Consider the following 24275-nt stretch of genomic DNA (forward strand, 5'->3'; position numbering starts at 1 on the left):
CTGAAGAGCAAGTAAGGGCTGGGGAATCAAACTCGCAATTTATATTGGCTACTGACCATCTCCAGCAAGGTCAGTAGTAAACCGTTCATGAAGCACATTTTAATAGGAAAATTTTTCAGTCCAAAAATTTAGACCAGTTCTAATCACTAAACCACCATAAGCCTATACAGTCCTTTACAATAAGGCTCCTTTACACCACTCTGGCAATGTAAAGGAGCCTTAAAACTTTTACACCTGTTTTATGCTTCTGGGGAAATTCACGAAGAATGGGAACAATTCACTAACACAATGGGAACAACTAAGCAGGCAGACTGCTACATTTTGCTCTGTCTGAGGGGACAAGCCTGCCTCAGGCCTACCTCCAAATAACCCTTAGACCTGCCCCTCCATGCTGGGGGCACCCCAATAGCAAGCAAGAGGGACAGTGTCTGTCTTGTTTCCATGCCCCTCTGTCCCGCCTCCCCAGCAGTGATTGACATCTCTCCACACAAGCACACCCATGCCTCTCTTGCCTCCCTCCCACACTGATTTATGTCTCCGCCAGCTGCTCTGGGGCGCCAGGGCGGGGCGAATGACTGCTCTTTTGGCTTCTTCTGGGAGCAAACAAATCTGCGGACAACATGAATTCTGTACCTGTGCAGTAGCGCAGAATTCCACCAGGAGTACTGAGGCACCTTGCATTGACCATGGTCGGAAGACAGGATACTGGTTAGAATGACTATAGGTTTGAACCATTGTGGCTGTTCTTATGTAGTTATTAGATAATTCACTGTTTCCATAAATGAATACAGTTTATCAAAGCGTCAAAATTTGTTTTATGAATGTTTTATTTCCATTAAATTGTTATTGTAATTTACAGAAACATCAGGAATTATAATATTGAAAATCAAAGTATGTGTTTTGACACTGATTTCAACTATCTCAATAATATATACAGGCCTGTGTTTCAACTTGTACTTGTCTAGCTTGAGATGTCTAAGAATTTTAGATAGAATTTATACCCATCTGCCCCAAGACAGACCTTTTCTAATTAATTTCCTCCCTCTTTGTGTAAGACAATGGTATGCATACACCATAGCTGCCTCTGGATAGAATTAGATTTGGAGAAAATTTGTCAAAAGAGCTTAGGTGACTTCGGAGTCCAAAATAGTTAGGTGCTGAGGAGAACAAGAAGCTCACCGAAAGTCATTGAGACTTAGGAAGTGCCTAAGTCAGGTTTGAAAATTGAATTTGGGCACCAAATTCACTGAAGCACTTTTGGCAATTTTACCATTGTTCAGATGTGTGACCACATTGCAGTCTAGTGGCTGCAATTTATAAACCATGTAGGGCCAGATTTTCAAACGTTTTAGGAGCCTAAAGATGTAGATAGGGTCCTAGTGGTACTTCAAAAGGGCCTACGCAAGTTAGGCACCTAACTTGCCTCTTACAGGTAAATCTAATTCCATCTGGCAGCAAAAAGAGGAGAACACACACACACACACACACACGCGTTCTTATGTTACACACAGAAGGGGAAATGAAATCAAGAAAACATTGGCTCCTAGGGAAAAGTAGTACAGATTATCTGATTCTAAAATTATTAGACTTTTTTGCTTAAAATGCAAACAAAAAGAAAGCAAAATTTTCTAAAGCATTCGTGTTAAAATGTACATAGGTTAGTCACCATGTTCTCCATAAATTTTTTTTTGTGTGCGCAAAATTTTTCCCCATCCTATATATCTTCATGACAGTTAGCAACATGACAGCTTTCTTGTAATGAGATCAAGCCATAGAAATACTAGGACTTCAACAAGCGTTTAAGTAATGTTATCTCTTAAACATTTATTTAAGAAGTGTTTATAGAAGGCTTGATAGAAAATCACTGACATTTCTTCTTCGAGTGCTTGTTCACATCCATTCCACATTAGGTGTGCACGTGCACGAGCGTCGGTAACTTCTTCCCTTAGCGGCTCCCAGTGGGCCCCTCGAGTGGCGCCACTGCGCCCCACATATATACCCTGCCAGCCTGACCCATCCAGTTCCTTCTTACGGTCTGTGGCGGTGTTGGAACAACCTCTCTCTCGTAGAAGAGCAGTCCCTTAACCTTTAGAGTAGCTGTTATCAGTTCGTTTTACATATAGATTGTGAACACTTAAGTGATTAGGCGCTTGGAGGCCTCCAGCACGGGCCGCGGGGCATGCCACAGGCCCACAGCTTCAAGGCTTGCGTCATGTGCTGCAAACCTATGCCAGTTAGTGACCCCCACGACTCGTGTCTACGTTGCCTGGGGGACGGCCATCAAACTGAAAGGTGTAGGATTTGCAAGGCGTTCAAGCCAAGGACAAGGAAAGAGACTTTCACCTACACCAACTATTGATGGAGGCCACATTGCAGCCGCCGAGCCTGGAGTGCCCGACGCTGCCTCAGCCTTCCTCGGTGCGTAGTGCCCCGGAGCCGGCGGGAGACCCGGCACCGGCGAAGCACTGTAAACTGTCGGCCCTGGAGCGCCAGGCTAGACCCCAGCACCGATGGTCCTCCCCAGTGCAGCCCCTGGCACAGCCTAAAGGAAGGCGTGGTCGTTCCCCGCACAGGAGGCTGCCGCCTCCCAAGGCCCCGAGCGCCGACAAGAGCAGGAAGGCCGCGGGAGCAGCGCTGGCACAGGCGGTCCCAGCAACACAAGCCCCACCGAGCCCAGACCTAAGTGAGCTCAGTGTGGACAATGGGCTCGAGGGCATAACGGATCAGCCCTCTATGCCCAGCACCTTTGAAACTGCAAAGGACCTCATTGAGTTATCGGCGGCAAGCCCCTTCCCGCATGGGGAGAACCTTCCCGCACCCATGCCTCGGGTGCCATTGAGCGGCATACCATTGCCAGCTTACCCCTCGAAGACACCGTCCCGGCACCGCTCCCGGAGTTGGTCCCAGTCAAGCTCCGACTCCGCAGACTTGCACTTGCCAGCGGCCCAGAAGGAGCTTGTGGCACCGGCAGCGGGTCAACACAAAGAAGCACGAGAAAGGGCACGCCGCTCTCCGGCACCACCCAGAGTCTGGCACCGGGAGGAGTTGAGACAGCCCTCGCCAGAGGTCTCCTGCAGATGGTCCCAGTCCAGGGAACACCGGCACAGATCCTGGGGATACCGGTACTGCTTCTGGTCCCGCTCAGCCAGGAGCCACTCATTCTCCCGCCAGCGCAGATCGTTGGCACCACCATGGCCTTCGCGATTGGCGTCGCCGCAGTCTGACACTGGCTCCTGCTGCTATAGCTACCCGCACCAGGGCCCAGACAGCAGGGACCCTATCAGGAGCGCCAAGGGGCCCCATCCAGGTCAAGTTACTTGGTGCAGTGGTCCCGGCCCCCGCACCGACACCAGACGGTGCTGGAGGCAACAGTATCCAGGCCTCCTGCATCCCCCCAGCATAGACCGGAGAGTTGTCTCATGGACTCCCGCCCCAGCCTGAGCCGGGGGCCTCTATCACGGGAGATGAGAGCTGGAGGACCAACCAAAGGGGGTTGAGCAGCAGCTAACCTCATCGTCTTCCCCCGATGAGGCAGTGGTGGGTACAGAGGTGTCTGGTCCTCCATCAATAGACCATAGAGCCCACCAGGAACTGCTGCGCAGAGTTGCCCAAAATTTGGGGTTGCAGGCCAAGGAGACTGTTGAGCAGGAGGACCCCATGGTGGACATTTTGAGCCCCGAAGGTCCATCCGGAATAGCATTCCTGCTCATTAAGACCATTCAGTCTAACTTTAAGACTATATGGCAAACCCTGGCCTCCAGTGCTCCAAAGGCTAAAGGGGTGGAGTGTAAATACTTTGCCCCATCTAAGGACTATGAGTTTCCTATTCTGCCACCCGAGTCCATGCACCCTAGTGGTTTCGGCGGTGAACGACAGGGAGCACTATGGACAGCAGGTCCTGGCCCCTAAGGCCAAGGAGGCGAAATGTCTAGACCTTTTTGGTAGAAAGGTGTACTCATCTGGGGGCCTTCAATTGAGGATTGTGAACCAGCAGGCCATGCTCAACAGGCACAATTTCAACTCCTGGACGGCGGTGGGGAAGTTTAAGGACACCCTCCCTCAAGGTTCCCAACAGCAGTTCACGGCCCTGGTGGACGAGGGCAAGGCGGAAGCCAAGATCTCTCTCCAGGCCTCCCTGGATTCGGCAGATGCAGTGGCTAGAACAATCATGTTGGGGTGGTCATGAGGCGGTTGGCGTGGCTCCAGGAGTCAGGCCTGCCCTCCAAGGTCCAGAATACGCTCCAGGATCTCCCCTTCGAAGGGTCTGGGCCCTTCTTGGACCAGACAGAAGCGAGGCTGCATAGCCTCAAGGACTCACGAGCTATGCTCAAGTCACTGGGTATGCACACCCCAGCGATGCAGAGGAAGCTATTTAAGCCTCAGCCTCCCCCTCAATGCCAATACCAGCCTTGCCACAGGCATGAGCCTTACCATAGGCGAGGCAGGGATAACAGGCAACGGCGCAATAACAATAGTGTGCCGGGCCTGAACCAAGTAGCACAAACCCCAGCCGGGCACTAAGCCAGGCTTTTGAAGGTGCGCTCGAGGACAGCGTACCAGACCAGTCACCGGATACATCCCTTTGTTTCCTGAACCGCCTGTACCATTTCTCCCGTGCGTGGTCTACCATTCCATCAGACCGTTGGGTCTTATGCACGGTGCGGAACGGGTACTCGCTATAGTTCGCCTCCCGCCCCCCTTCCCCGTCCCTCTTCAGGGACCCCTCTCATGAGCATCTCCTAGAGGAGGAAGTCCGCCCACTGCTACAGGTGGGGGCGGTGCCTCACAGCCTAAGGGGAAAAGGGTTCTACTCCTGATACTTCCTCATCCCCCAGACCTGATGCATCAGGCCACGGACAGGGGGCTCACCTGGGGAACCTTATGCCATGGTCTGGAGCAGAGTGGTCGCTCAATATCAACGTGAAGGGGCTCAGGGCACTTCGTCTCGCCTGCCAGACCTTTAACGCCACTCTGAGTGGTCAGAGCGTAACAGTTTTGACTGACAATACTACTGCCATGTTTTATATAAACGAGCAGGGCAGGGCTCGTTCCTCACCACTGTGTCACAAGGCTCTCCTTCTTTGGAACCTTTGCATAGCCCATGCGATTCACCTTGAGGCATCCTATCTCCCAGGGTACAAAACGAACTGGCGGACTCCCTCAGCAGGTCATACCGCGTGCTTGTGTGGACGCTCAGGGCGGACATCGTGCTTTCGCACTTCCATAGGTGGGGGTTTCCCTGGGTAGATCTGTTTGCCACCAGGGCCAACGCCCAGTGCCCATGGTTCTGCTCGTTCCGGGGCTGACGCCTGGGCTCACTCGCGGATGCGTTTGCGATCCCATGGAGAGGGGGCTTGATGTATGCCTTCCCCGCTCCTCTTGGTACACAAGGCCCTGCTCAAGGTGTGCAGGGACAGGGCGGCAGTGATCCTCATCTCCCCAGCCTGGGCCTGCCAACACTGGTATACATCGCTCTTAGAACTGTCGGTGGAGGCCCCAGTAGTCCTGCCCCTACACCGGGACCTCATTACATAGGACGGGGTGAGGCTTCTCCACCCTGACCTGCAGTCACTGCACCTGACGGCGTGGAGGCTCTGTGGCTAAACGCCCTGGAGAGCCAGTGCTTTCTTCCTGTGCAGCAGATTCTGCTTCGCAGTAGAAAACCCTCTACCAGGGTGGCCTATATGGCCAAGTGGGAAAGGTTCTCGCGTTGGTGTGAACCCCGACAGGTGCGGCCGGGCCAGGCCCCGGGGCAGGCCATTCTGGAGTACTTCCTGCACCTCAAGCAGCAAGGGCTAGCCCCATCCTCACTCAGAGTGCACCTGGCGGCCATCTCTGCCTTCCATCCGGGGTTCTCGGAGGGCTTGCTGTTTTCCCGCCCAGTGGTGAGGTGGTTCTTAAAGGGTTGGAGAGGTGTTCCCGCCCTCCCAGTCCCTCCATGGAACCTTAACCTGGTCCTTTCTAAACTCATGGGACCCCCTTTCGAGCCCCTTGCTACCTGTTCTCTCCTCCAGCTTTCCTGGAAGGGGGCATTTCTGGTTGCCATTACCTCGGCCAGAAGGGTGTCTGAACTGAGGGCCCTCACCTCTGAGCCACCGTACACGGTATTTCACAGGATGAAGGTGCAGCTCTGGCTGCACCCCAAGTTCCCTCCTAAGGTGATCTTCCAATTCCATCTGGGCCAAGACATTTGTCTGCGGGTGTTCTTCCCGAAACCCCATATGGACCCGAGTCACCGCAGCTTGCACACGTTGGATGTGCGTCGAGCACTGGCGTTCTATTTGGAGTGCACCAAGCCCTTTTGCAAATCCGCACAGCTGTTTGTGGCTGTAGCCGAGAGGGTAAAAGGCCTCCCAGTGTCGGCGCAGCGGATTTCGTCTTGGATTACAAGCTACACCCGGGCGTGCTATGAGCTCGCAGGTGTTCCAGCCCCAGCAGTCACGGCCCACTCGACCAGGGCGCAGGCGACTTCCACAGCGTTCCTGTCACAGGTCCCGATCCAGGAGATCTGCAGAGCAGCCACCTGGCCCTCGGTGCACACCTTCACGACCCACTATGCAGTCAACCAGCAGGCCAGAGAGGACGCAGCAACTGGCAGAGCGGTCCTTCGAGCAGTTGTTCCGTGACTCCTACCCTCCTCCAGAGGTAAGCTTGTAATTCACCTAATGTGGAATGGATGTGAACAAGCACTCGAAGAAGAAAAAGCGGTTACTTACTTTCTCGTAACTGTTCTTCGAGATGGGTTGTTCACGTCCATTCCACCACCCACCCTCCTCCCTCTTTGTCGGAGTCACCGGCAAGAAGGAACTGGTGGGGGTCGGGCCAGCAGGGAGATATATGCAGGGCGCAGTGGCACCACTCGGGGGGCCCGACGGGAGCCGCTAAGGGAAAAGGTTTCTGACGCTCGTGCATGCAGCGCACGCACACCTAGTGCAGAATGGAAGTGAACAACACATCTCGAAGAACAACAGTTACAAGAAAGTAACTGATTTTTTTCTCTGTTTTCTTAAAATATGTTCAACTTATTTTTGTAGTACATTTTTTATTCTTCTTTTTTTCCCCTAACTTAGTCTCTTCCTAAATCTGTTTACTGTTGCTTTTCTAAAATCACCAGTCTTCCCTTTCCTGTAAAGGCCTTTTCTGATCTTGGATATCTCCTGGGTTGATTTAACTGAACCATTTTGGATAAGCTGGAGTTGGTAGTCCGGACAGAAGGTTACAGTAATCGAGGCAAGAGATTTGCAAGATGTAGACATGACTTCTAACAGTAAATATAGTTTAGGAAAGGCAGTTAGAGGTGAAATTTTGAATTTCTTAACTTTCTTTATAAGTCATAATAGTTTTCCAGTGAGTTTTGTATAATTTGATTACCAGGAGCTTTTAAAACCCAAACTACATAAATTGGGTTAATTTAGATTGAGGTTAAGCAATATGGGTTGCATCAACAAACTCCTACTTTGTCCTTTGTTAATTAATGTAGAAATTTTTAGGCGGAATACAAATGAATTTCAAAGATATTCTGTGTCTGTCCATTAAATGTCAACTGAAAATGAAACACTTCTACATACATGTATGTTAGCAATCTTTTTCCATTTACAGATTTAACAGATGAGCTAGCTTGTAAATTGTTTGGTGTTATAGAAGTACCTCCAACAACAATGGCTCGTTCACTGCCAACAGCAGTCCCTGAATCTCCAAGAGTTCATCCTGCCAGAACACCCAAAACACCTCGTACCCCAAGGTTACAAGATCCCAACAAAACACCAAGATTCTATCCTGTTGTTAAAGAAACAAGATCAATTGATATAAAGGTAAACTGACAAACCCTGTGCATAAAGTTTCATCAGGTCAAAAATTTTTATTAACATAATGAAACAGTACTTTTAGATATCTTCATTTCTTTCTGTAACGGGGCGGGGATGGCTTATTCCGTTTTAAACAACTTACCTTACTGATGTTTTCTCCAGTTCTGAGAAATGGCATCTTTGAGTTGGGTAAATACCATTAGGAATTCCATAATGAAAAGGCAAAATATCAAAGACATTGAATTTCTGTTTAAGACTGGTTCTTGGGTTATGATGCTGGAGTTTTATGACTTCATATGACTTCACAATGTGTTATACGCTACATGAAACCTTGAGCTGTAGTTTGGGGGAAATAGCAGCTTACCTGATCACTTGTGATTTTCCAGTTTTCAGAAAGTGACTGCAGTTACATCAGTGAAATACTTTGCAATGTTGCATTTGTTTTCTTAGATTCCAAGAAAAAGAAAAACACGACATAGTACAAACCCTCCGCTAGAATGCCATGTTGGTTGGGTAATGGATTCCAGAGATCACAGGCCAAGAACATCTTCTGTGAGGTAGTAATTTTTATCATGGAATAATTTTGCTGTGATTTATTCAGTGCATAGAGCCTGTGGAATAGTTATTGGTGAGAAGTATGTGAATATGCAAAATGTATTTACAAATGAAGAGGACTGGTGGACAGAAGGAATACAGCAAGAAAGGAAAAAGGGATTGGGGAAAGAAAAGTGAGAATAAAATACAAAAGAATATCAAGGAAACAGTGAAGAGAGAATACAAGGAGACATATCAGCCGTTAGTCCCAGGTGCAGCACTGCCCCCTTAATTGGGCCAACAAGGAGCACCTGTTTGGACACAGGGGAGCTGGACCTACTTCAGTTTTAGGGCCAGCTACCCTATGACATACCTCTCCCCCTTTTCAGGAAAAAACTGCCTCTTTCACAGGCAGAATTTTTCCCTTGGCTGTGAGGCGACATCTGGACTGCTCTCACCCCTAACCCAAACAAAAAAAATATTCCATATAAACTCATTCATATGCACCTGAATTTCCCAAGTTCTGCACAGTCCTTGATGCCAGTGTTACAATTCATATCTTCAAGACTAATCACAGTCTATATAGACCCTCATTTTCTTTTCCAGGGTTTCAAAGTCTCTGCATGCAGTCTGTAATTCTCCAAGGCTCACTGACTATCAAGATCGGGTGACCTTTTTCCTTGTAAGTGTCCTGATCTTCCACAGTCAGGGCTCTTTCTCTCAGGGCTGGTCTACACTACCACTTAAGTTGATGTAACTTCTGTGCTCAGGGGTGTGAAAAAGACATCCCCCTGAACAACATAAGTTACATCGACCTAAGCGCTGTCCACACCAGTGCTGTGTTGGTGGGAGACACTCTCACACAGACATAGCTTCTGCGTTCTTGCAGAGGTGAAGTAATTACGCCAACGGGAGAGTGCTCTCTTGTCAGCATAGCACGTCTTCACCAGACTTGCTACAGTAGCGCAGCTGCATCAGTGCAGCTCTGCTGCTGCAGCAGTCTAGTGTAGACTTGCCCTCACTGAACTATATGTAGCTCTCATTCTGCAGCCTCCAGTACTTCTGATCTCCAGCCCTCGTGATGGGAGCCATAAAACAGGTGTCCTATTTCCCTTTCCCCAAGGGGCCAATATTTGCATCCTGGCCTGCTGCTGATATGCTGTCTGGGTCTCCACTGTGTCCCACTGAGTTCAAGGCTCTGTCTGGATGCCCACTGTACCCCCTTGAACTCACAGCTCTGCCATCAGCCTCTGTTTCCTGGCCTCTTTGTCTGACTGAAGCTTGGCTAAAGTCCTGCTTCAGCATTAAGCACAGCTGTTTCCCGCTGTCTGTCTACACCTTAATTGGACTAATTCCTGTTCAGTTCTATCAACTAATCAATAATCTTCTGCTAGGAGGTACTTATATCCTCTAGCTCTTGTTGTTATCTTTTTATGTGACCCAGCAAGCTCTGAAGGTGGTCAAGGGTTTCCTCTTGACCCACCCCGCCATCTCTACTTCAGCTTCCAGCTCCCTCCACTCCTTTAGCAATTGACCCATGGTAGGGTTGCCAGGTGTCCAGTTTTCAACCGGAACACCCAGTCGAAAAGGGACCCTGGTGGCTCCAGTCAGCACCACTGACCGGGCCACTAAAAGTCCAGTTGGTAGCACCTGCAGCTTGATGCAGCTCCAGGAAGTGGTGACATATATCCCTTAGGCTCCTAGGCATAGGGGCGGGCACAGGGGCTCCGCAGTTCCCATTGGCCAGGAACAGCAGCCAATGGGAGCTGTGGGGGCGGCACCTGAAGGCAGGGGCAGTTGCAGAGCCCCCTGGCCACCTGTCTGCGTAGGAGCCATCTGAGGTAAGCACCTCCTGGAGCCTGCTCCCCAACCTCGAGCCCCTTCTTGCACCCAAACTCCCTCCTGGAGCTCACACCCCTGCAGCTCCTCCCACACCCCAACCCTATGCCCTAGCCCAGAGCCCCCTCCTGCACTCCGAACCCCTCGGCCCCAGCCTGGAGCCCCCTCCTGCACCCTGAGCTCTTCATCCCCGACCCCGGCCCCACCCCAGAGCCTGCACCCCAACCACAGCCCGCACACCCCTGCATCCCAAACGTCACGGCTGCAGCCCAGTGAAAAGGAGTGAGTGAGCAAGGGTGGGGGAGAGCGAGTGACAGTGAGTGGGGGGTGGGGCCTTGGAAAAGGTGCAGGGGCAGGGGTGGGGCAGGGGTGTTCAGTTTTCTGTGATTAGAAAGTTGGCAACCCTAATCCTTGGTCCTCCCTGTCCTAGGCTGCTGTTCTGCTTTCCCTTGCTTTTTGCATATAGATCTGTATTTAGTTTTGTGCCATTGGCATCCTAGATTTCTCCCTGTGCACTTCATCTCAAAGTTTGGTGATCCCTTTTTTTTTTTTTTTTTTTGGTGGGAGTCGGAGGACATGTCTTGGGGCCAATGCAAATGTGGTGGTGGCCATTTGGTAACTATGCTCTTCTAACAGCTTTGGGAGTAGTTAATGCAAGATGACTGACAATTCTTTACGTTAAGCCTGAAAAGATGTAGTGTTTGTGCAATAACACAAACATTTTTTGTTTCAACAGCAGTTCAAATGCTTCGCCTTCAGAAGGTGCTCCAAAGGCAGGAAGTTATGGGTGTACTCCTCACTCACTTCCCAAGTTCCAGCATCCTTCTCATGAACTTCTAAAGGAAAATGGCTTTACACAACAAGTATACCACAAATATCGTCGAAGGTGCCTCGTTGGTAAGATGCCAAACGTGTTCTCTGAAATTTTACCTGGCAATAATCAGCTATTATATAATACTATTTTTCCACATTTATTTTTTCTTTGCCTGCTTTTTATATAGTAAACCAAGTATTCTTAAGAAAAATGTCTTATATGATTATTTGGTGCCCACTTTAATTTTGCTTGGAAAGACATTCTAAATTATCTTCAATAGATTTTGTGAGCATGTTTATTTTCCGTATAACTTTGATCACATAAGCACCTATTTGTTGTAAAAGAAAGTAATTTGAGGCAATCTATATACAATTGGTTGCTTTTCTTTTAAATTCAGTGGCAGTTTGTGCGGGGGGGGAACGTTTATACATTTTACATCAGTTCTTTGCTGCATCACTGTGAAAAATTCATGTCAGTGGTTAAACTTCTGTGTAAAAAAATTTGTTAGGCTGTGAGTTTGCTTATTTTTTTTAAGTGACTATTTTGAACAACTGATCTTATAAATATCAGCTTGACAGGTAATATCTAACTGATTTAGGTGAATTTAGAAATTTCATTCAAATTGACTTAACTAGAATTGTTTTGAACTGCTTTTTGGGGAGAGTTTAAATTTACACCATCTGAGCTTTTATTGAATATTCGACTAATATAAAATCAGTTTTTTTTCCAACAGCTTATATTTGAGATGGTATATTTATATAGTTAAAACTAGCTGTTTTGTCACTGATTTTGTATTTTTTTTTTCTTCAGAGAGAAAACGGTTGGGAATTGGCCAATCCCAGGAAATGAATACACTCTTTCGTTTCTGGTCCTTTTTTCTCAGAGATCACTTTAACAAGAAAATGTACGAGGAATTCAGACAGCTTGCTCTAGATGATGCAAAAGAACACTACAGGTATTACATTTATTCTGTAAGTTATGACTAATATGGGTTTCTTTCTACCTTTCATTTTAAGAAGTGGGGTCCATGTGTTCAGACTAACTTCAAAGAACCTGAACTTTTTATAGTATCCATTTGACTCTTCGTAGCATTTTCAAAATTAGTCTTCACAAGTTTCTCTAATAACAAACGCTGTTTTAGCAAATTAGAAAAGTGTAAACAATCAAATAGTAATGCTGCTGTAGATGACATTAGATATGCCATGATGTCAAATCCCCTATTATAGATCATTAGACTCTATGAAACAAAATAAATTTTATTCAAATTTGGATATTGTGTGAATTGTAAGCCAACCTAATTATTTAACCTCTTGGTTAATTACAATTAGTGAAAATTTATTTCTTCTCCTCCAGGAGTACTGTTAACATAATAAAGAAAATTGCCAATGTATGGTTTTAATACCTTTGTTTTTTCCCAGTTCTGAGCTGACTGTGTGCTGGTGTGATCACCCCAGTATAAATTAGAGTACCCTAAGGGTTTCTATAAGTTTTATATTGGATGCCAGTGGCACTAGAGGCTGACATGGCAACTGGGAATTAGCAGGGTAGAAGAGCCCCACCCATGTCTCCTTTTTTTCTGGTCACACGTTCTTTGCCAGAGGTACGGAGGTCTTGCTATTCTGGCTCTGCACAACAGAAGAATTCTCTTTTGTGGGAGTGATCGCCCTGTGGCCATCAACACCTTTGACTTGACATTGCTATGATTCAAAACATATGTCGTCTTAATCTGGAAAAGATCAAAAGTTTCATTTTCATGAAATTGTCTTCATTTCATATTCTAAAAATCCTGTCTTATGCCTCGCAAGCCACAAAATCATGGGTAGAAGTAAAACTGTTAAGGAACACCCCTGCATTTATCATAGATCCGAGCATTCTGTGGGTATAGAAAGGTCTGTCCCCTAGCACATCCTCATTATGTTCTGTTGTGCAACACTTACATTGTTTTCTATTTTTTTTATATTATACTTTCAGTGTACAGTAGGTTAAAGTGTAGGTAAACCAATGACATCCTAAGCCTTGGTAAACTTGGGTCTTTGTCATGGTACAAGTGGAAAGGTAATCGCTTTTCACATTATTCACTACAGCAGTAGTCCTTTAATGGACCAACATGCCCAAAGCCAAAAATGCCTTGGAGATCTGGGCATTCACCTCACAGCTGTCTGCTTTTTGTACTCTTTCCACCCTAAGTCTGAAGTGAGAGGGATAGGAATCTCAAGGTTCTTTAGAAAAGGAGGGAACAGCTAAGTCTGACCAAAAACTCCTTGAGTCATCAATACCAACGTCTGATCTAAGTCATAACAATGAAATCCATTAATTTGTCTGTTACCTGATGTTGAATACATTCCCTTGGGTGATATCTGTGTAATCTTTTCTCTATGGTATCCTCTTTGCTGCTATCATCAAGGCTCAAGAAAAAGTAGGCCCTCAAGTGATTCAAGGAGCAAAAGAAAAGCTGATTGAATTTCCTCTCTCTATGCATTATTTCAATCTAGACAGGATTTGGACTCCTCTGGAAAATATCATTTTTCTGGTGTGATGGTCCCATCTAGATCATGTTTTGCTGGAGATTTCCTTTGCACTATCAATTCTGTCTTCATTAAAATGGACATTCACAGTTTAGGTTGTGGGATACTCATCTGGGCCTGTTGGTTATTCAAGACCTTTGAAGACTAATGGAGGTCATATGGCACACAACTTTTGGGCCTGTAAATTGCTCTCTGAATGTTGCTCCTCTGATCAAATGCAAGTTGGGACAAGTTCTCACAGGTAACATAGTGGTAATGTACTGTTAAAATCCCAGAAGTATTTGGTCTTCTGTTTTTATATCAAGAGGCAATAAGTCTTTGGGAATGGTTTATCTCAGATAAAAATGTCTTCCTCATTTGTGCCTCTGACCAGTCACACTGCCCAGTAAGTCACAGAATCATAGGCCACCATGAGCAGAAGTTTGGTAGCCAAGTAAATCTTTGAAAGGGTCATCCAGTGATGGATCTTTTTGCTATCAGATACAACACCAGAAGTAATTAAACTCTGCTAGGTCCTTGGGTGCTCTTAAATTTGGTGACAGATGTCTCTGATGTATGGGGAGTTAGGTGTAATGTACACCCACCACAATTTAGTGTAATTCCCAAGTTCTTCAAAATATTTGGCAGAAGAAGGAACATGCAATCCTAGAATATTGTATGGAATGTTGCTAGCTCACTCTCAATGTTATAGTAGGGCATTAGAATGCTAGTATGATTCCTATTCCTCAGTCTCTGAATTCAGAGGATTGTGTTGGGAAATGGAAACAGCACATCCAGAGCTTATATGTGAAAATCTGTAAAGCTCCATGCTCTCCAAAATCCTATTTATTGTCTGTCAGACCATGATTTTAAAATGCCAGCAGTGTGGAGAGACACTCGGCCCTACTGTGTGCTTACGAAATGAAGATAAGTACTGTTTCCTAGCTATCCTCGAGCCTGAATGAGATCAGCTGTTGGATGAAGAACAGCTGACTGAAGCAAAACTGGACAAGTAGATGATGCTAATGAGGAGAGTGAAGTGTTCTGAGGAACTACTTAATGCCTTACCAGTCAGCGAGAGGCTTTCCCATCATCAAATTGGTATGAGTCTTGGTGAACTTGCTGATGCTGGTTACCCAAATAGTAACAACCAGAATGAACTGCTTCTGCCTACTGTTGTCCAGGACACTCCACCTCATCTTGATTTATGAATTGTGGGCCACAGCAACCTGTACATTGAAGTCCAGTCTCTTCCTGTATCACCGTGTATCTGGGAATGAAACTGCAGATGCTAAGTAAACTGCAGTTGTTCCTGAACACAGCAGCCTGCCTACTGAGCAACACAAGCTGACAAGAACACATCCATCTGGTGTGTTGGTCACTTCACTGAGTGCTCATTTATCAGTCAGGTTTTAAGGTTCTGGCTTTAAATAACCAAGGCCTGGTGCATGTGCTCTCTTCCTCCCTCTGACCCTGACATAACTGCAAGGATGATGGAACTCTCCACACTCCCTTTTAAAGGATCTAAAATGACTATAAACCCTACAGGTCCTAAAGAAAAAATGCAAAACACATTTCTTTGCTCTTTTGCATAATAAAGATAAGAGAAAAAGAAAAACACATCCCTCCTATTCCTGGAAATGGAGAGAGAAAAGAGAGTATGACAAAATAGACTGTCAGTTTGTTTTTTTATAAAGTTAAGTGTTCAGATACTTTGATACTTAGGACAGTTTAGTGAGTTAGTGATCTTTATACTTACGGCATGTTTTCACTCTGCAGGTAATGCACAATTGCATGATGATAGTTTTTGTGGTATAAGCAGTTTCTTGGCTCATTCTTTCCATGTAGCTTAACAGTCAAAAGTTCATTTTTCCATTTGTTCTAACAGTGGTCTTCATATTTTTTGCAGTGCTTAGACTTGGTATAATACTGAAGGTAGGATGTAGGATCTGATCACGCTAGTTGTGATTTATCCATGAAAGATTTTTTCCCCTGCGCATGATAGTGCTTCATCCAAATCCTTTAATGTAGTATATAATATTCCTTCACATCTGTAATTGGAAAGTATTACATCAACACTAATCCTCACAATAAGGTAGGTAGAGTAAGTATTACCCATTTCACTGAATGTGAGGAATGAGGTAGAGATGCTGCTGCTGCTTAGATTCATAGATTTTTTTAAGGCCAGAGGGAACCATTTGGTTCATCTAGTCTGACCTCCTGCATAACAAGGACCTAGAATTTCACCAAGTGACTTCTGGATCTGGTTCATAACTTCTGCTTAAGGTAGACTATATTTTTTTTAAAAAAAAGAGCGATAACTTGCCCACGGCTATATAGGGAGTCAGAAAAAGAACAAACTTGTTAGTTCAGTACTCAGACTACTAAAAAAACAGAAAATATTCCAATAATATTTCTCTGGTATAACTTACTTAAAACTGGGATTTTGAGTTTAGATAGATTTCTCTGGATTTGGGAGAAGTGAAGATGTACAAAACAGCAGTTCAGTGGTTTCAAGGAACTTGTCTGACACGCTGTCTTAATTTTTTAGACTGTAAGCAAGAAGGCAGAGACTATTTGTCTAGTATCAGTGACGGGTATATTGTTGGAATTTAATAAACGATTACACTGTATTTCAAGGGAGTGTGTCATGGCAGGTTTAAGTGCAAAATCTTGTTGAAAATGTCTCCAAGTAATGAAGGAGTAAAGAAAATCTGAAGTCCTTGCTTAGCATCTACAGATTCCATACGTTTGACTTCTCCAGAAGCTCAAGGAGTCAAGTGACTGACGTGTTATGGGTGGAGATTATTCCACAAAGCGCTTGGTTCAAAGTGGAGGAGAATGTGTAGAGAATGAAGTGAACCAGCTCATGGCATCTTTAAAGTATTCTGCCCGTTTCCTCACTGCAAAGTTAAAAATATCCATCGACAGGAAAACAAAGCATCAATCTGTCTTCCACTTGGATGCACACACAATTGTTGTGGGAGCTGACGGACCATCTGAGATCCATTGTCAGTAATATGTTTTTATAAGAGCTGTTCTTTTGTTTGACTCCTTGAATATTTACAACGTTGAGAAAAATTTAGAAGTAAAAATGGATGGAGGGAACGAAGGGATTAGATGGGTAGGAAAGAAATTTAAACCATGGTACTTAATTTTTACTCAAGTATAGAGGGGAAGGACAGAACTCCAATAACATTTACATCCCTTGAGGAAGTGTAATATGAATTTAGACTATTTCTTTAAATCATTATTCTCTGTTTGCAGGTATGGATTGGAATGCTTGTTTAGATTTTACAGCTATGGTTTGGAAAAAAAATTCAGACAAGAGATCTTCAAGGACTTCCAAGAAGAAACAAAAAAAGACTATGAATCTGGTAATTCCCATTTCTTAAGGCTCTCTAAAGATAGGGGGAATTGTGAGAAATTACCTATTTACAGTTAGGTACTTAATACTACTTTTTTATAACTTGTAAAACTGACAATGATCTTTTTTGCTATTAGGTCAGCTTTATGGATTAGAAAAGTTTTGGGCTTATCTGAAATACTCTCAATCCAAAACTCCACCCATTGACCCCAAACTGCAGGAATACCTTTGTAACTTTAAGAGACTGGAGGACTTCAGAGTTGATGTGAGTTTGTAAGCTCTGTTAAAGCATTCAGTGTTCTATTGCTAAAGGAACACTATCAGGTAATTTAGGGTTTGTGGAAACACAATTCTGCAAATCTTAAAAACTGATATGTTTTCATTATTTTTTTTACATTTAAATAAAATAGTTTCGTTTAGATTTGTTAATTTTGTAATGTTTGCAGCATAGTACAAGAAGCCAGAATGTGAAACTAAACAAAATTGAAACCAATTAATCCATTTTCACTGTCTAGGATGAGTGAAATGCCAACACTAAATAGAACTAATGGGGAAAAAAATAGATTTAGAAAATGTTCAATTTAATAAACTTAAACTAATAAGTAAGGACATTTTTGTTTTTAATTACCTGACTGTATCTGTAATTAGTGCTCTTAGTGTAGGTAATCTCTTAACAGCTAGTTATAAGAATACAGTAAGTCAAGAATGTCCACTGAGCAGTTGTCACTGAACTGCACTGACAGCCATCACACTTACTATTTAGTGTTTACTGACTTCAGTTGCTGTTTGTGAGTCTGTCCCCTGGTATAAAGGAAGACTGTGCTTTTTCATGTAATGTTAGTTTTCCATAAATGGCTGGGCATTAAGACTGTGATGTTGGGTAGCCAATTAATGTTCCTGTAGGTGCTGTGTGCTCCCAACTCAGTGATTTGGGGGTAGGTGATGGTGCTCAGTGCACAGGGTGGGGACCTTATGAACCACCAGACCATTAGTGTGTGACCGTTTTGTTTAATTCATGTTTCTCTTAACAGTTAGCACATATTTTGTTGTGGGTTATTCTTTTCATGCTTGAGGTTTTTTTTTAAAATGCCAGGACAGTCAAATACCTATCTTGAAATTCAATTAGACTATATAATCTTTGGGGGCATGGATGTTGTCTATAAAGAACCTAGAACACTACTGAGTTTAAGAGTTAAAGATTTTTTCGTAACAATGGCACTAAGTTTTAGTGGGTTAGTCTTCCTACGTTTTAAACATGTCATTCTAGTTGGATCTTCCACAATGAAAGTAAAAGTAGTAATATCCATACTTGTAGAAAAAATACTAAACTGGTTAAATTAATGTTTTCAGCCTCCTCTTAGTGAAATATCTGGGAGAAAAAGACCTTCAGCTTCAGTAGGTGAGGAGAGTGGTTGGCATAGACATCAGCCTACATCCTCTTCTAAGACTCTAATTGCTTCTGAAACCACAGCTGACAATCAGTTTCAGATCCCAGTAAACTTTCATGATGGGAATACTGCGCAGGAATCAATTGACAATTTAAGCAAGAACAGTGCTGCCACAAAATCAACAGAAGGTGACATATCTGAAAAATAGACTTAAGACAAGTTAGTGCTCTTGAGGTCAACTTTTACATCAATATTTTAGTTCAGAAATTTTCAGGGGGAACTGTTCTAATGCTTGATTAAAAAACAAATGTGTGGGAAGACAAAGGATTGCATTTTCTCTTTCACAAGTAAGTTCAAAAACATTTCCCATGGTCGGGGGTGGCTGGTTCTGAGATCATCAAAGGGTTTCTAGGAAAATGTCTATGGTTTCAGTATTGCTTTCCTTGAGCTATTGTTTACAAAAATGGCATTCTTATACTATATGCAAAAACTATTTTGGGGATGCCTTACATTTTAGCTCATACTTCTTAAAGAAGATACTACATATCCATGTTACTTACTGAGCTTTCTTCACCTAATTTCCCCATTATGAATTATTAATTGTACGTATCAAAGCCAAAAGAGTGTATATTTTTTTAAATTACAGAAAGGATCTAAGTTTGTAGGCTCCTTCTTACATATATAACTATAAAAAAAATTTGCTTTTTTGTAAAAAGTAAAAGCACCTTTACGGATGTGAAGCTGTACGGAACTGTGTGCGCTTCTGGATTCTATTTAATTATTTTGCTTTCTATTTTTTATTTCAGGATCTCCATAGTTAGTGTTTTGTTAGGTGTGGAGTTTTCTGAGTGGACATCAGCAGGTTTAGTTTTAAGGAAGTGTTCAACACTTGTTTTTATATGATTGTGAGCAGAAGGGGAAAGTGGGTATGTTGATTTATGTACTGTCCTAAATTCACTAAATATCTGCAGTTTTTGCAGGTTGCTAAAATAGCAAATAACATTCAAATCATCCTCAGTTTCATAGGGTTCTTGTTTTTTCATTTCTCTCTATTTCATGGTTATAAAGTGTGCTACGAGAGGTATAGCAGATCAATTTTTTTTAAAGATTTTAATTTCAACTCAAATATTTAGTTTTACTTTTGAGACAAATTTAAAAATTAAAGTATGCATTCTAAATTTGTTTTTCTATTTTAGAATGTATGTAAATGAAGTTATAATTTAAAATTCTGCTAGCTATAAGACTAAATGAGATTTCAACAAACTGGTCAAGACATTAGTTTCATTAAATGTAAACAATTCAAATAAACATTCATTTTTAGTGTTGGGATACGAGTAAAATCACGAGTTTTGTCACCTGTAATTACTTACTAACTTCATTTATTTTGATTTAAAGATTTAGTAGAACTGAGGAAATGACTTCTTTCTAAGGTAGGTGGGAAGATAGGAATGAGTTATTTTTTGCTATACTTGTTAACTGCCAAACAGCCTTCAGTTAACTTTATAACTAGAAGTAATGTCTAACACTGATGCCTTAATACTGGGAGGGAGGTGTCAACATCCAAAGAATGAGTTTTAAATTTGCAGTGGATTTTAGAAGTTGATGCAACTTCAAGTCCATTAAAATTTCAGTCAAGTTAGCTTGCGAATCTGAATACAACAATTATGAACACACACGCACTTGTAAATGAGTATATAGCAGTGGCCTTCCTAGTAGTTAGAGTAATTTCAATACAAAATTGAGCCTTTTAGAAGTAACTTATTTTAAAAGGAAAATAGGAACTAACATAATAGGAATTGATACAAATGAACATTTTAAATAGCATCTTTTCAACATACTAGTCATATATCTCATACCTATGTTTGATCCATGCCTCTTTCTATCCATGAAAATGATGCAAATGTAAATTTGGATTGAAACTGTATATACAAGTAATAGACTTTGAATATTTAGCATTCAGTGTGTGTAATTTGTCGTATATCTTTGCAAATTTTATAAAAATATCAAAAACCCCAATTGTGTTGTTTGTGATCTGTAAAATTATACATGAAAACCTTGTTTAAAGCTAAGATTGTAGACTTATATCAACTTTACTTTTATAGGTGAGTGAAGGTATTTGTTATGAAATTTAATCTTGTTAAAATTAGGAATGGCTTGATTCTCCAATTCATAACCAGTTTTCTGCAGTTTTGATAGAATCATTTTCATATCATCCTGTTTTTGGTTTAAAACAGAGGCAGGTAACATGCTAAACATGGCCCTAAGCAGAAGACTTTGATATGGATTAGCTTCTTCTTTTTCCCTCAAAAACAAATACAACTCCCTCCTGCAACCATCTATAATTGCAGCACCATATCTCTCCCTATAACTCCTTCTGAGTGTCCAGTATATACACCGTCACCAGTATCAGATAATACCCAACATTGGGAATAATTCTTAGTTGAAATGTATTGCATATATTTTAGTGGAATTCCATGATTTAAAGTTACTTTTTCCTGGAGAAAATGTGTGAATGGTAAGAAAGCACTGTTGCAGAAGTGGATATGACTTTTTGTAAGTAGCAAGCAGTACACCTACTTTTCTTGAGGTGGAAGATGTAGCTTACTGTCTTCAACACGAGATTGACTGACTGTGTAACTTGGAGTATGGTATGTTTATAAAATTCCTAAAAATGTAGGAATCCAAGTAGTTAAATTGTTTGGACAAATGTCCTATTTTTTTTACAAATCCCTGTTGTAAATAATCTTACAATTTAGTATACATACCTGGGATCTGCCATCTCTTGAATTTCTGATCTTTCCAGCTCTTAGAATATTGTGAGTTGACTGAATCATATATAGTTGATGAAAAGCTTCAAACTCTGCCTCTTCATTTGAAAGAAAAGTTTCTCAAACTAATTCAACAGCAATCTGCCTTTCAGTCTAGATGTTAGCTTTTGGCTCATGCTGCTGCTTGGGGCTTAATGCTGTAATTAAGCTAGCCCAAAATGCATACTTAGCTCAATTTGCAGCACTTCTTTTCAAAGAACTATTCCTGCTTGATTCTGTGCACTGAGTGGAAGCCTTTGAAGTTGTTGCAGCTCTGATGTACAAAATCAATAACTTTTAAAACTCCAGTTTACTATTTAATATTTAGGTAGTGACATAAGTTTCTCTAGTACTGTACAGAACTAATTCAGTCACTGCCCAAAGGCCTTTCATTTATATTAGACAAGTGCAGGAAATGATATTACGCAGTAGGGATAAGGAAAAGAACAAATAAGAAAAAAAATGCGGGGAGGGGGGATATTGATATCTAAAATTTCTTTTAAACATTTTTTTGTGAATGTGGCAACGGTAAAATAGATGTGCAAAGTCAGGCAAAGGGTAGTAGGTTTTAAAGGGAGGATTTTAAAGTAGAGACAGACACCTTCTGCAAAAGAAGCAGTGACTCAGAAAAAGATTTGGGGGTCATGGTGAATAATCAGCTGAACATGAGCTCCCAGTCTGATTCTGTGGCTACTGCACAGCCCTCAGATGCATCAGCTGTAATCTTGAGTAGGAGAAGTGGCTATTTTACCTCTGTATTTGGCACTGCTGCTACCACTGCTAGAATACTTTATCCAATTCTGATGTCCACAATTCAAGAAGGATGTGGGTAAATTAGAGCGGATTCAGAGAGAAAAGTCATGAAAATGATTAAATGATTAAAAAACATACCTTAGGGGTTGTCTACATTACCCACAGGATCGACGGGCAGCAATCGATCCAGCAAGAGTCTCTTTATTGCATCCAATCTTGACGTGATAAACTGACCACCGAGCGCTCTCCCGACTCCAGTACTCCACCGGAGCGAGAGGCACAGGCGGAGTTGATGGGGCAGCGTCAGCTGTCAACTCACCGCAGTGAAGACACCGCGGTGAGCAGATCTAAGTACGTCGACTTCAGCTATGTTGTTCACGTTATCCACTAGCTGAAGTTGCGTAACTTAGATAGATTTCCCCCACCCCACCCCTCATTGTAGACCAGGCCTTAGTGATAGACTCAAAGAGCTCAATCTGTTTGTCTTAAAGAGAAGGTTAAGAGGTAACTTGATTGCAATCTAAGTACCTATATTGGGGGCAAATATTTAATGGGCTCTTCAGTCTAGCAAAGAAAGGTGTAAAATGTTCCAATGTGGCTGGAAGTTGAAGCAAGGTGTAAATTATTAACAGCGAGAGTAATTAACTACTGAAACAATTTACCAAGGATTGTGATTGATTCTCCATCACTGGCACTTTTAAAATCAAGAATGGATGTTTTTCTAAAAGATGCTCTAGAAATTATATTGGGGAAGTTCTATAGGGTGTGTTACACAGGTCAGATTAGTTCATCACAATGGCCCCTTCTGTCATAGGACTCTATGAAAAGGAAAAGGTTATTCCAGTCAAAAGGCAGTTTGAAAAGAGCACCAGGATCCAAGTGGGAGGGGTTAAAGGAGTATCTAGGCAAGAAGAGTGACTATAGGTCCTGAGATGGGAAGTTAATTAAAGAGGAATGCAAGCGTAGTGTTGGAACAGCACTTTGAAAATGAGGATGAAGAATTTAAACTTTATGCAGAAAAACAATGTTTTTGAAACAATGAACAAAACAAATGAAATGAAATGTTTGTTTTTGAGGAAGCAGGAATCTAGAACTCTTTTAGCATCTTGTAAAATTGTAGATATGTTTTGTTTTTCCTGGGAAGTTTTTACTTGGCTTACTTTGAGCAGCATCAGTTTCAAAGATCCCATTCCCTGCATAGAACGGAGCTGTAATGGCATGTTGAATAGAATGAGTTGGATAAGGAGTTAAAATGTGGGCCATCTATAATCAAATGATGGATGCATGGAGGGTACAAGGGCTTTTAACTCAATAGTGATTGAATGAATTCAAACGTATACCCTAGGCCCAAATTCACAGCTGGAGAAAAAACTTTAGTCATAGAATCATAGAATATCAGGGTTGGAAGGGACCTCAGGAGGTCATCTAGTCCAACCCCCTCCTCAAAAGCAGGACCAATCCCCAATTAAATCATCCCAGCCAGGGCTTTGTCAAGCCTGACCTTAAAAACTTCTAAGGAAGGAGATTCCACCACCTCCCTAGGCAATGCATTCCAGTGTTTCACCACCCTCCTAGTGAAAAGGTTTTTCCTAATATCCACCCTAAACCTCCCCCCCTGCAACTTGAGACCATTACTCCTTGTCCTGTCCTCTTCTACCACTGAGAATAGTCTAGAACCATCCTCTCTGGAACCACCTCTCGGGTAGTTGAAAGCAGCTATCAAATCGCCCCTCATTCTTCTCTTCCGCAGACTAAACAATCCCAGTTCCCTCAGCCTCTCCTCATAAGTCATGTGTTCCAGACCCCTAATCATTTTTGTTGCCCTTCGCTGGACTCTTTCCAATTTATCCACATCCTTCTTGTAGTGTGGGGCCCAAAACTGGACACAGTACTCCAGATGAGGCCTCACCAATGTCGGATAGAGGGGGACGATCACGTCCCTCGATCTGCTCGCTATGCCCTTACTTATACATCCCAAAATGCCATTGGCCTTCTTGGCAACAAGGGCACACTACTGACTCATATCCAGCTTCTCGTCCACTGTCACCCCTAGGTCCTTTTCCGCAGAACTGCTGCCTAGCCATTCGGTCCCTAGTCTGTAGCTGTGCATTGGGTTCTTCCGTCCTAAGTGCAGGACCCTGCACTTATCCTTATTGAACCTCATCAGATTTCTTTTGGCCCAATCCTCCAATTTGTCTAGGTCCCTCTGTATCCTATCCCTGCCCTCCAGCATATCTACCACTCCTCCCAGTTTAGTATCATCCGCAAATTTGCTGAGAGTGCAATCCACACCATCCTCCAGATCATTTATGAAGATATTGAACAAAACCGGCCCCAGGACCGACCCCTGGGCACTCCACTTGACACCAGCTGCCAACTAGACATGGAGCCATTGATCACTACCCGTTCAGCCCGACAATCTAGCCAACTTTCTACCCACCTTATAGTGCATTCATCCAGCCCG

At 43.2% G+C, this 24275-nt stretch overlaps 1 protein-coding gene across 3 annotated transcripts in view; it reads left to right on the top strand.

Moving 5' to 3' along the window:
- Nucleotides 1-20267, top strand: part of LARP1B (La ribonucleoprotein 1B) — a 104691-nt gene extending 84424 nt beyond the window's left edge. For 2 of the 3 annotated variants that reach the window (XM_073341095.1, XM_073341094.1), the window contains 7 exons: nucleotides 7600-7811; nucleotides 8256-8362; nucleotides 10915-11075; nucleotides 11803-11947; nucleotides 16764-16873; nucleotides 17001-17128; nucleotides 18214-20267. In XM_073341095.1, the coding sequence (XP_073197196.1) occupies nucleotides 7600-7811; nucleotides 8256-8362; nucleotides 10915-11075; nucleotides 11803-11947; nucleotides 16764-16873; nucleotides 17001-17128; nucleotides 18214-18459 (1109 nt within the window). In that variant the 3' untranslated portion in view covers nucleotides 18460-20267. The remainder of the gene's footprint in view (nucleotides 1-7599; nucleotides 7812-8255; nucleotides 8363-10914; nucleotides 11076-11802; nucleotides 11948-16763; nucleotides 16874-17000; nucleotides 17129-18213) is intronic. The other variant, XR_012158553.1, reaches the window with a different exon arrangement.
- The last annotated feature ends 4008 nt before the right edge of the window (nucleotides 20268-24275 follow it).

This window comes from Lepidochelys kempii, chromosome 4 (genome assembly GCF_965140265.1).
Source record: "Lepidochelys kempii isolate rLepKem1 chromosome 4, rLepKem1.hap2, whole genome shotgun sequence".
Lineage (NCBI taxonomy): Eukaryota > Metazoa > Chordata > Testudines > Cheloniidae > Lepidochelys > Lepidochelys kempii.